The sequence below is a fragment of the Bombina bombina genome, chromosome 5 (genome assembly GCF_027579735.1).
Source record: "Bombina bombina isolate aBomBom1 chromosome 5, aBomBom1.pri, whole genome shotgun sequence".
Taxonomy (NCBI): Eukaryota; Metazoa; Chordata; class Amphibia; order Anura; family Bombinatoridae; genus Bombina; species Bombina bombina.
Window position 1 is genome coordinate 964,763,027 of NC_069503.1, and position 13,034 is coordinate 964,776,060.

Consider the following 13,034-nt stretch of genomic DNA (forward strand, 5'->3'; position numbering starts at 1 on the left):
AGCAAAGTGCTACTTATATTTATTGCCCTATAACTTGCAAAAAAAAGCAAAGAACGTGTAAACATTGGGTATTTCTAAACTCTGGACAAAATTTAGAAATTATTTAGCATGGGTGTTTTTTGGTGGTTGTAGATGTGTAACAGATTTTGGGGGACAAAGTTAGAAAAAGTGTGTTTTTTTCCATTTTTTCCTCATATTTTATATTTTCTTTTATAGTAAATGATAAGATATGATGAAAATAATGGTATCTTTAGAAAGTCCATTTAATGGCGAGAAAAACGGTATATAATATGTGTGGGTACAGTAAAAGAGTAAGAGGAAAATTACAGCTAAACACAAACACTGCAAAAATGTAAAAATAGCCTTGGTCCCAAATGGACAGAAAATGGAAAAGTGCTGTGGTCATTAAGGGGTTAATATCCAAAAACCACTGACCATATTCTCCTTGTTTGCAGTATGCACACAAAACTTCAGAAACAAAAACACTCCAGGAAAAGGGATGGAACTGAAGTTTATCTGCTCTCTATAAATAAAAGAATACTCACAAAATATCTTTAAAAGTAATTTTATTTTTAAAGGACCAGTAAATACAGTTAATTTGCATAATCATCAAATGCATGATAACAAGACAATGCAATAGCACTTAGTCTGAACTTCAAATGAGTACAAATTTCAGTTATGTCTGTTTCCACTCCTGCTGCATCATGTGACAGACATCAGCCAATCACAAATTCATATACTGTACATATATTTTGTGTCTTTTTGCACATGCTCAGTAGGAGCTTATGACTCAAAAAGTAAATTGGAAAGTTGTTTAAAATTGCATGCTCTATCTGAATCATGAAAGTTTAATTTTGACTTGATTTTCCCTTTAAATGCATGCAATAGTTTATGTTTCAGCAATTGTTGGTGTTTCAGATTTGTAAGTGCTTATGTAAATGATGCTTACTTTTTTTTTATAGTGTTTTATCATCATCAAATATATCAGTGGGTGATACCTCCAGCAAAAGCTGTAAATAACAGGTGATCTTATCAAAACATGCAAAATGTAATTTGAAATGCACAAAGGGAATATAGATAAGCAAACTGCTTAACATAAACAGCAAAGTGTAGATATATTGTACTTTTGGAGATTGTATTATTGGTGCTAAAACCAGAAAAACAGAAACTGCAACAACAATAAAAGCAATTGGAAGGAAGACCTGCAAAATAAAAAAATAAATTAGTATTACAGGTGCATATCAATAAGTTTCACAGTACACGTCCTTTATAAAATAACAGATTCATTAATAATAAAATAGTTTTACTTTTATTAAAGGGACAGTAAAATCAAAATTAAACTCGCAGTTCAAACAGTGTCCAATCTTAAACAACTCTCCAAAGTTCTCATGGTGTCCTTTGTTAATGAGTAAAACTAAGTAGAGTTATGGAAGCTCAGGGGAGTGCACGTCTTTACTCTCTATGGTACCAGTGTTTATGTATAACATAGCTACAACCGTTGCAAACACTGCTCCTACAGACACGTGCCTGAGGTCCTATGACCCTACCAAGGTTTATTCTTACACAAAAGATACCAAAAAGAACAAAGCTAATTTGGTATTAGAAGTGAATTTGACATTTGTTATCTTTTTTGGGGGAGGGCTTGTTTTGCTTTATTGCAGGCCCTGTCTGAATCCTGAAAGTTTAATTTTGACTTTACTGTCCATTTAAATGACACTTTTATTTTCCATGCTGCATAACTTAAAGGGACATGAAACCCACATTTTTTCTTTTATGATTTAGATCAGCGCATACTGATTTAAATACGTTTTCAATTTACTTCTATTTTCTAATTTGCTTCATTATCTTGGTATCCTTGGTTGAAGGAGCAGCAATGCACTACTGGGAACTAGCTGAATTCATTGGAAGAGCCAATAACATGAGGCATATATGTGCAGCCGCCAATCAGCAGGTTACTTAGATAACCATTTTAATAAGGGATACCAAGAGCACAAGACAAATTAGATAAAATAAGTCAATTAGAAAGTTGTTTAAAATTGCATGCTCTATCTGAATCATGAAAGAAAAAATTTGAGTTTTATGCCCCTTTAAATAAAAATCTTTTTTATTGGGCTAAAAGCTGTATCCATAGGTGTATCAGCCTTTATCAGTTAATATAAAGGGACAATGACGTAATTTTTGCAAATGTATTTGGTATACCAGCAATCAAACCATGTATTATAAAAGATCTGTATAAAAAAAGATATGTTTTAAATCATTAAAAACTGTAATTTTGTTAGCATGAGTTATAACGTTTTAGAAATCAAAAGCAGTTCAAATGTATACTCCTTAAAAACTTAGGTGAATTAATTTCCTGGTCTCCTTTTATTTGGTCAATTATGGACAGAGGTAAATGGGATTTTAATCTTGACTAAGAAATCTCTTTGTAGAATGTTGCAAGGTCAGTATGTCAATATACCGTATATACGTATTATAGAGACATTCTGGGCTATCTAAATAGAATGAAACAAGCTTAGTTTTCAGTCACAATTATTTTATATAAACATTTGTGGGAGATATATTTGAATTTTGATTACAATGTTTAGCTTCTAATTGCCAAAACCAATGGCAAAGCCATTCATGTCTGCTATTTCTGAACAAAGGGGGTCCTAGAAAAGCTTTTACAACAATTTGTCATATGACTGTAGTAGTAACGTGTAAATCATTTCAGTGACAAAATTAAGTTTGCTAAAATGTTATTTTTTTAATATGATCATATTTGGTGAGCAAATAGTGGCATCAAGCATACCAAAATATGCCTAGATCAATACCTTGGGTAGTCTACTTTAAAATATATATATATAGTTCTCATAGGTGAATAAAAAAAAACAAAGGATCTATTTCTATTTAAATAGAGAGATAGCAAAAATGCTAAAAAAAGTTTCTGGTGCTTTGGTCAAGTTTTTCTCTCGGAAATTCCCAGCAGTGAAAGGGTTAAATAAACATATTTTGTACTGTATTTTACAAAATATACAGTAGAGTTGGGCGGTAGCCGTCAAAACCAGCGTTAGAGGCTCCTAACGCTGGTTTTGGGCTACCGCCGGTATTTAGAGTCAGTCATTTAAGGGTCTAACGCTCACTTTCCAGCCGCGACTTTTCCATACCGCAGATCCCCTTACGTCATTTGCATATCCTATCTTTTCAATGGGATCTTTCTAACGCCGGTATTTAGAGTCGTGGCTGAAGTGAGCGTTAGAAATCTGACGACAAAACTCCAGCCGCAGAAAAAAGTCAGTAGTTAAGAGCTTTCTGGGCTAACGCCGGTTTATAAAGCTCTTAACTACTGTGCTCTAAAGTACACTAACACCCATAAACTACCTATGTACCCCTAAACTGAGGTCCCCCCACATCGCCGCCACTCGATTAAATTTTTTTAACCCCTAATCTTCCGACCGCCACCTACGTTATACTTATGTACCCCTAATCTGCTGCCCCTAACACCGCTGACCCCTATATTATATTTATTAACCCCTAACCTGCCCCCCACAACGTCGCCGCCAGCTACCTACAATAATTAACCCCTAATCTGCCGACCGCAAAGCGCCGCCACCTACGTTATCCTTATGTACCCCTAATCTGCTGCCCCTAACACCACCGACCCCTATATTATATTTTTTAACCCCTAATCTGCCCCCCTCAACGTCGCCTCCACCTGCCTACACTTATTAACCCCTAATCTGCCAAGCGGACCGCACCGCTACTATAATAAAGTTATTAACCCCTAATCCGCCTCACTCCCGCCTCAATAACCCTATAATAAATAGTATTAACCCCTAATCTGCCCTCCCTAACATCGCCGACACCTAACTTCAATTATTAACCCCTAATCTGCCGACCGAATCTCGCCGCTACTGTAATAAATGGATTAACCCCTAAAGCTAAGTCTAACCCTAACACTAACACCCCCCTAAATTAAATATAATTTAAATCTAACGAAATAAATTAACTCTTATTAAATAAATTATTCCTATTTAAAGCTAAATACTTACCTGTAAAATAAACCATAATATAGCTACAATATAAATTATAATTATATTATAGCTATTTTAGGATTTATATTTATTTTACAGGTAACTTTGTATTTATTTTAACCAGGTACAATAGCTATTAAATAGTTAAGAATTATTTAATAGCTAAAATAGTTAAAATAATTACAAAATTACCTGTAAAATAAATCCTAACCTAAGTTACAATTAAACCTAACACTACACGATCAATAAATTAATTAAATAAAATACTTACAATTATCTACAATTAAAGCTAACACTACACTATCAATAAATTAATTAAATACAATATCTACAAATAAATACAATGAAATAAACTAACTAAAGTACAAAAAATAAAAAAGAACTAAGTTACAAAAAATAAAAAAATATTTACAAACATTAGAAAAATATTACAACAATTTTAAACTAATTACACCTACTCTAAGCCCCCTAATAAAATAACAAAGCCCCCCAAAATAAAAAAATGCCCTACCCTATTCTAAATTAAAAAAGTTCAAAGCTCTTTTACCTCACCAGCCCTGAACAGGGCCCTTTGCGGGGCATGCCCCAAAGAATTCAGCTCTTTTGCCTGTAAAAAAAACACATACAATACCCCCCCCCAACATTACAACCCACCACCCACATACCCCTAATCTAACCCAAACCCCCCTTAAATAAACCTAACACTAAGCCCCTGAAGATCTTCCTACCTTATCTTCACCATACCAGGTTCACCGATCGGTCCTCGGAAGTCTTGATCCAAGCCTCGGAAGTGTTGATCCAAGCCCAAGGGGCTGAAGAGTGACGTCCATCCTCGGGCTGAAGTCTGGATCCAAGCGGCGGCTGAAGAACTCCATCATCGGGCTGAAGTCGGAAGTCCATCATCGGGATGAAGTCTTCTATCAAGCCGCATCTTCAATCTTCTTTCTTCTGGAGCGGAGCGGAGCCATCTTCTTTCCAACCGACGCGGATCCAACCTCTTCAACCGACGCCTACTCGCTGAATGACGGTTCCTTTAAATGATGTCATCCAAGATGGCGTCCCTCGAATTCCGATTGGCTGATAGGATTCTATCAGCCAATCGGAATTAAGGTAGGAATATTCTGATTGGCTGATGGAATCAGCCAATCAGAATCAAGTTCAATCCGATTGGTTGATCCAATCAGCCAATCAGATTGAGCTCGCATTCTATTGGCTGTTCCGATCAGCCAATAGAATGCGAGCTCAATCTGATTGGCCGATTGGATCAGCCAATCCGATTGAACTTGATTCTGATTGGCTGATTCCATCAGCCAATCAGAATTTTCCTACCTTAATTCCGATTGGCTGATAGAATCCTATTAGCCAATCGGAATTCGAGGGACGCCATCTTGGATGACGTCATTTAAAGGAACCGTCATTCGGCAAGTAGGCATCGGTTGAAGAGGTTGGATCCGCGTCGGTTGGAAAGAAGATGGCTCCGCTCCGCTCCAGAAGAAAGAAGATTGAAGATGCGGCTTGATAGAAGACTTCATCTCGATGATGGACTTCCGACTTCAGCCCGATGATGGAGTTCTTCAGCCGCCGCTTGGATCCAGACTTCAGCCCGAGGATGGACGTCACTCTTCAGCCCCCCGCTTGGGCTTGGATCAACACTTCCGAGGCTTGGATCAAGACTTCCGTGGACGGATCGGTGAACCTGGTATGGTGAAGATAAGGTAGGAAGATCTTCAGGGGCTTAGTGTTAGGTTTATTTAAGGGGGGTTTGGGTTAGATTAGGGGTATGTGGGTGGTGGGTTGTAATGTTGGGGGGTGGGTATTGTATGTGTTTTTTTTACAGGCAAAAGAGCTGAATTCTTTGGGGCATGCCCCGCAAAGGGCCCTGTTCAGGGCTGGTAAGGTAAAAGAGCTTTGAACTTTTTTAATTTAGAATAGGGTAGGGCATTTTTTTATTTTGGGGGGCTTTGATATTTTATTAGGGGGCTTAGAGTAGGTGTAATTAGTTTAAAATTGTTGTAATATTTTTCTAATGTTTGTAAATATTTTTTTATTTTTTGTAACTTAGTTCTTTTTTATTTTTTGTACTTTAGTTAGTTTATTTAATTGTAGTTATTTGTAGGTATTGTATTTAAATAATTTATTGATAGTGTGGTGTTAGGTTTAATTGTAACTTAGGTTAGGATTTATTTTACAGGTAATTTTGTAATTATTTTAACTACGTAACTATTAAATAGTTATTAACTATTTAATAGCTATTGTACCTGGTTAATATAATTACAAAGTTGCCTGTAAAATAAATATTAATCCTAAAATAGCTATAATATAATTATAATTTATATTGTAGCTATATTAGGGTTTATTTTACAGGTAAGTATTTAGCTTTAAATAGGAATAAGTTATTTAATAATAGTTAATTTATTTCGTTAGATAAAAATTATATTTAATTTAGGGGGGTGTTAGGGTTAGGGTTAGAATTAGCTTTAGGGGTTAATACATTTATTAGAATAGCGGTGAGCTCCAGTCGGCAGATTAGGGGTTAATGTTTGAAGTTAGGTGTCGGCGATGTTAGGGAGGGCAGATTAGGGGTTAATACTATTTATTATAGGGTTATTGAGGCGGGAGTGAGGCGGATTAGGGGTTAATAACTTTATTATAATAGCGGCGCGGTCCGGTCGGAAGATTAGGAGTTAATAAGTGTAGGCAGGTGGAGGCGACGTTGTGGGGGGCAGATTAGGGGTTAATTAATATAATATAGGGGTCGGCGGTGTTAGGGGCAGCAGATTAGGGGTACATAGGGATAATGTAAGTAGCGGCGGTTTACGGAGCGGCAGATTAGGGGTTAAAAAAAATATGCAGGTGTCAGCGATAGCGGGGGGCGGCAGATTAGAGGTTAATAAGTGTAAGGTTAGGGGTGTGTAGACTCGGGGTACATGTTAGGGTGTTAGGTGCAGACGTAGGAAGTGTTTCCCCATAGAAAACAATGGGGCTGCGTTAGGAGCTGAACGCGGCTTTTTCGCAGGTGTTAGGTTTTTTTTCAGCTCAAACAGCCCCATTGTTTTCTATGGGGGAATCGTGCACGAGCACGTTTTTGAAGCTGGCCGCGTCCGTAAGCACCGCTGGTATCGAGAGTTGCAGTGGCGTTAAATTATGCTCTACGCTCCCTTTTTGGAGCCTAACGCACTGAAAACCCAGCCATTCTGTGAACTCTAAATACCAGCGGTATTTAAAAGGTGCGGCCAGAAAAAAGCATGCGTAGCTAACGTACCCCTTTGGCCGCAAAACTCTAAATCTAGGCGTGTGTGTTCTTTGCTGAAAGTTAAACCTAGGTTGTCTCAAACTGATTTCTAAACTGTCAAAGGCCGCCTCTTATATCTGTGCATGTTCCCCCATTTTTCACAGTTAGACAGTACTAGTTCATGTGTGCCATACAGATAACATTGTACTCACTCCTGTGGAGTTATTTTGAGACAGCACTGATTGGCTAAAATTCAAGTCTGTCAAAAGAACTGACATAAGGGGGCTTTCTGCAGAGGCTTAGATAGAAGATAATCACAGAGGTAAAAATAGCTCAACTTTTTATGTCTCAATGAAGATTAAAAAAACGTATAGACTGGTATAATGTATTCCTGAGTATATAATTGGCCCATAAAATGGAAGGCACAATGTAATGCTCTGAAACTTGATATCTTAAAAGGGAAAAAATGAATTGTAATGTATTAATAAAATATTCCCTACATTGGCCTAGACCCTATGCAGGTCACTATAATGGATTATTATGAAAAGGCAACAGCAGATTTCTAAAAGTCTCCATTTTAACAGTGTAATTAAACCTGCACCACTGTTATTTTGTAATAGTTTTCTATTTGTGGCTCACTAAATTACAGCACCTTATGACCATTAAAGGGACAGTCTACTTAAAAATTGTTATTGTTTAAAAAGATAGATAATCCCATTATTACCCAATCCCCAGTTTTGTATAACCAACGCTGTGATATTAATACAGTTTTTACCTCTGTGATTACCTTGTATTTAAGCCTCTGCAGACTGCCCCCTTATCTCAGTTCTTTTGACAGTCTTGCATTTTAGCCAATCAGTGCTGACTCATAATTAATTCCATGGGAGTGAGCGCAATGTAATCTATATGGCACACATGAACTAGCATTGTCTAACTGTGAAAACGGTCAAAATCCACTGAGATAAGAGTCGACCTTTAAATGGACATGAAACCCAAAATTTTTCTTTCATGATTTAGACAGAGCATACAACTTTCCAATTTACTATTATTTAATTTGCTTCCTTCTCTTGTTATCATTTGCTGAATGGTGTATCTAGGCAAGCTCAGGAGCAGCAGAGAACCTAGGTTCTAGCTGTTGATTGGTAGCTGCATTTATATATCGATTGTGATTGGCTCACCATGTGTTCAGTTAGAAACCAGTAGTGCATTGCTGCGCCTTCAACAAATGATACCAAGAGAATAAAACAGATTAGATAATAGAAGTAAATTATAAAGTTGATTAAGATTGTATTCTCTATCAGAATCATGAAAGAAATAATTTGGGTTTCATGTCTATTTAACAGTTTAGAAATCAGTTTGAACCCACCTAGGTTTATCTTTAAAATTAGAATACTAACGCCTAGATTTAGAGTTTTGTCGGTAACGACCCGCGTAGCTAACGCTGGCTTTTTTTTCCCCGCACCTTTTAAATACCGCTGGTATTTAGAGTTCACCGAATGGCTGCGTTTTCAGTGCGTTAGGCTCCAAAAAGGGAGCGTAGAGCATAATTTACCGCCACTGCAACTCTCAATACCAGCGGTGCTTACGGACGCGGCCAGCTTCAAAAACGTGCTCGTGCACGATTCCCCCATAGAAAACAATAGGGCATTTTGAGATGGAAAAAAAAACCTAACACCTGCAAAAAAGCAGCATTCAGCTCCTAACGCAGCCCCATTGTTTCCTATGGGGAAACACTTCCTATGTCTGCACCTAACACCCTAACATGTACCCCGAGTCTAAACACCCCTAACCTTACACTTATTAACCGCTAATCTGCCGCCCCCGCTATTGCTGACCCCTGCATATTATTATTAACCCCTAATCTGCCGCTCCCTACACCGCCGCAACCTACATTATACCTATGTACCCCTAATCTGCTGCCCATAACACCGCCGACCCCTATATTATATTTATTAACCCCTAATCTGCCTCCCACAACGTCGCCTCCACCTACCTACAATTATTAACCCCTAATCTGCCGACCGGACCTCACCGCTACTTTAATAAATTTTTTAACCCCTAAAGCTAAGTCTAACCCTAACCCTAACACCCCCCTAAATTAAACATAATTTAAATCTAACGAAATAAAATAAATCTTATTAAATAAATTATTCCTATTTAAATCTAAATACTTACCTGTAAAATAAACCCTAATATAGCTACAATATAAATTATAATTATATTGTAGCTATTTTAGGATTAATATTTATTTTACAGGCAACTTTGTAATTATTTTAATCAGGTACAATAGCTATTAAATAGTTAATAACTATTTAATGGCTACCTAGTTAAAATAATTACAAAATTACCTGTAAAATAAATCCTAACCTAAGTTACAATTAAACCTAACACTACACTATCAATAAATTAATTAAATACAATACCTACAAATAAATACAATTAAATAAACTAACTAAAGTACAAAAAATAAAAAAGAACTAAGTTAAAAAAAATAAAAAAATATTTACAAACATTAGAAAAATGTTACAACAATTTTAAACTAATTACACCTACTCTAAGCCCCCTAATAAAATAACAAAGCCCCCCAAAATAAAAAAAATGCCCTACCCTATTCTAAAATTAAAATAGAAAAGCTCTTTTACCTTACCAGCCCTTAAAAGGGCCCTTTGCGGGGCATGCCCCAAAGAATTCAGCTCTTTTGCCTGTAAAAAAAAAACATACAATACCCCCCCCAACATTACAACCCACCACCCACATACCCCTAATCTAACCCAAACCCCCCTTAAATAAACCTAACACTAAGCCCCTGAAAATCTCCCTACCTTGTCTTCACCACACCGGGTCCTGATTGGTCCAGAAGAGCCTCCGAAGTCTTGATCCAAGCCCAAGCGGGGGCTGAAGAGTGACGTCCATCCTCCGGCTGAAGTCTTGATCCAAGCGGCGGCTAAAGAGTTCCATCTTCGGTCAGAAGTCTTCATCCTATCCGGGCAGAAGAGTAGATCCGGACCGGCAAACATCTTCATCCAAGCCGCATCTTCTATGTTCTTCCATCTGATGACGAGCGGCTCCATCTTGAAGACCTCCAGTGCGGATCCATCCTCTTCTTCCGACGACTAGATGACGAATGAAGGTTCCTTTAAGGGACGTCATCCAAGATGGCGTCCCTCGAATTCCGATTGGCTGATAGGATTCTATCAGCCAATCGGAATTAAGGTAGGAAAATTCTGATTGGCTGATGGAATCAGCCAATCAGATTCAAGTTCAATCCAATTGGCTGATCCGATCTGAATTCTTTGAGGCATGCCGTGCAAAGGGCCCTTTTAAGGGCTGATAAGGTAAAAGAGCTTTTCTATTTTAATTTTAGAATAGTTTAGGGCATTTTTTTTTATTTTGGGGGGCTTTGCTATTTTATTAGGGGGCTTAGAGTAGGTGTAATTAGTTTAAAATTGTTGTAATATTTTTCTAATGTTTGTAAATATTTTTTTATTTTTTGTAACTTAGTTCTTTTTTATTTTTTGTACTTTAGTTAGTTTATTTAATTGTATTTATTTGTAGGTATTGTATTTAATTCATTTATTGATAGTGTAGTGTTAGGTTTAATTGTAGATAATTGTAGGTATTTTATTTAATTCATTTATTGATAGTGTAGTGTTAGGTTTAATTGTAACTTAGGTTAGGATTTATTTTACAGGTAATTTTGTAATTATTTTAACTAGGTAGCTATTAAATAGTTATTAACTATTTAATAGCTATTGTACCTGGTTAAAATAATTACAACGTTGCCTGTAAAATAAATATTAATCCTAAAATAGCTACAATATAATTATAATTTATATTGTAGCTATATTAGGGTTTATTTTACAGGTAAGTATTTAGCTTTAAATAGGAATAATTTATTTAATAAGAGTTAATTTATTTTGTTAGATTTAAATTATATTTAATTTAGGGGGGTGTTAGGGTTAGGGTTAGAATTAGCTTTAGGGGTTAAAAAATGTATTAGAGTAGCGGTGAGGTCCGGTCGGCAGATTAGGGGTTAATACTTGAAGTTAGGTGTCGGCGATGTTAGGGAGGGCAGATTAGGGGTTAATACTATTTATTATAGGGTTATTGAGGCGGGAGTGAGGTGGATTAGGGGTTAATACATTTATTATAGTGGCGGTGAGGTCCGGTCGGCAGATTAGGGGTTAATAATTGTAGGTAGGTGGAGGTGATGTTGGGGGCGGCAGATTAGGGGTTAATAAATATAATATAGTGGTCAGCTGTGTTAGGGGCAGCAGATTAGGGGTTCATAGGGATAACGTAGGTGGCGGCGGTGTGCGGTCGGCAGATTAGGGGTTAAAAAAATTAATAGAGTGGCGGCGATGTGGGGGGGCCTCGGTTTAGGGGTACATAGGTAGTTTATGGGTGTTAGTGTACTTTTAGAGCACAGTAGTTAAGAGCTTTATAAACCGGCGTTAGCCCAGAAAGCTCTTAACTACTGACTTTTTTCTGCGGCTGGAGTTTTGTCGTTAGATTTCTAATGCTCACTTCAGCCACGACTCTAAATACCAGCGTTAGAAAGATAGGATACGCAATTGACATAAGGGGATCTGCGGTATGGAAAAGTCGCGGCTGCAAAGTGACCGTTAGACCCTTACCTATACGACTCTAAATACCAGCGGTAGCCCAAAACCAGCGTTAGGAGCCTCTAACGCTGGTTTTGACATCTAATGCCAAACTCTAAATCTAGCCGTAAGAGAACAAAGCAAATTTAATGATAAAATTAAATTGGAAAGTTGTTTAGAATTGCATGCCCTATCTAAATCATGAATGTTTATTTTGACTTGAATGTCCCTTTAACTATGTGTTTACCTATTTTGCAGTGATTAAATGCATATTTATATGTAAGCAATAGAGCAATTTAAAAGTGCTCTAACAATTAGACCATTTTCTTATTCCACTGTAAGCATTTAATTAACTGCAAAGAATTTCATTAACTGCATCACATTTTAACAACCACTCATTCCATTAATATATTTCCGTTTTTTCTGGGTTCATCTTACCTTGTATGGCCTAGTAAGGCTAGGTTCTCTGTAGCGCAAAACAATTAGGCTAGTACTAGTCAGGCCAACCAAAAGCCAAGAAGCATAGCCAAAATAGTTTGTTAAGGACAGGAGATCAGAAGGGATGACAAAAATGGATGCAATAATTGTTGAGACAATCATAGCTGGAGCTGGAGTCATGTGATGTACATTAAGCATGGAAATGATGGCCGGTAAATGCCCCTCTTTGCTTCCAGCATAGTTAAGTCGTCCAAGTATAAACATACCACCATTGAGAGAACCGAATACTGAGATAGCAACTGAGACTGGAATGATCCATGCTACAGATGGAATAGTTCTATCAGCCCAGGTAATAGAAACAGCAGCTACAAGAAAGTGATAAATTATGAGAAACTGAAATGCAGAAATTTGTAACACTATACAAAGTAATTATTGTGAAAATGAGCAGAGCATTTTCCATTATATCTTGTGTGACACTAAATAAAACGTATAATATTGTCAGCAGATACAACTAATTATTGTTTATGTATTTATTTGTATTGTTTTTTTTTAAAAAATGGTCATTAATTTGTTAAACATCTTACTTTACAATTAGATGGTTGTGAATGGCTCTGACGTTATAGTCAATAAACTAAAATAAATAAAATAAATTCTCATATCTAACTGTCTTACAAGCCAAACAAAATGATAAACTACCATTTGGACCAAGTGACGAGGTTACATCAATGTGACAAGCATCAATTTTATTAA

General features: G+C 36.7%; 1 protein-coding gene across 1 annotated transcript in view; it reads right to left on the reverse strand.

Moving 5' to 3' along the window:
• Positions 1–543: 543 nt before the first annotated feature.
• Positions 544–13,034, reverse strand: part of LOC128659580 (b(0,+)-type amino acid transporter 1) — an 87,109-nt gene continuing 74,618 nt past the window's right edge. The window contains exons 3-4 of the mRNA XM_053713170.1: positions 12,285–12,649; positions 544–1,202 (exon numbers count right to left, since the gene is read on the reverse strand). Coding sequence (XP_053569145.1) covers positions 957–1,202; positions 12,285–12,649 — 611 coding nt within the window. The 3' untranslated portion in view covers positions 544–956. The remainder of the gene's footprint in view (positions 1,203–12,284; positions 12,650–13,034) is intronic.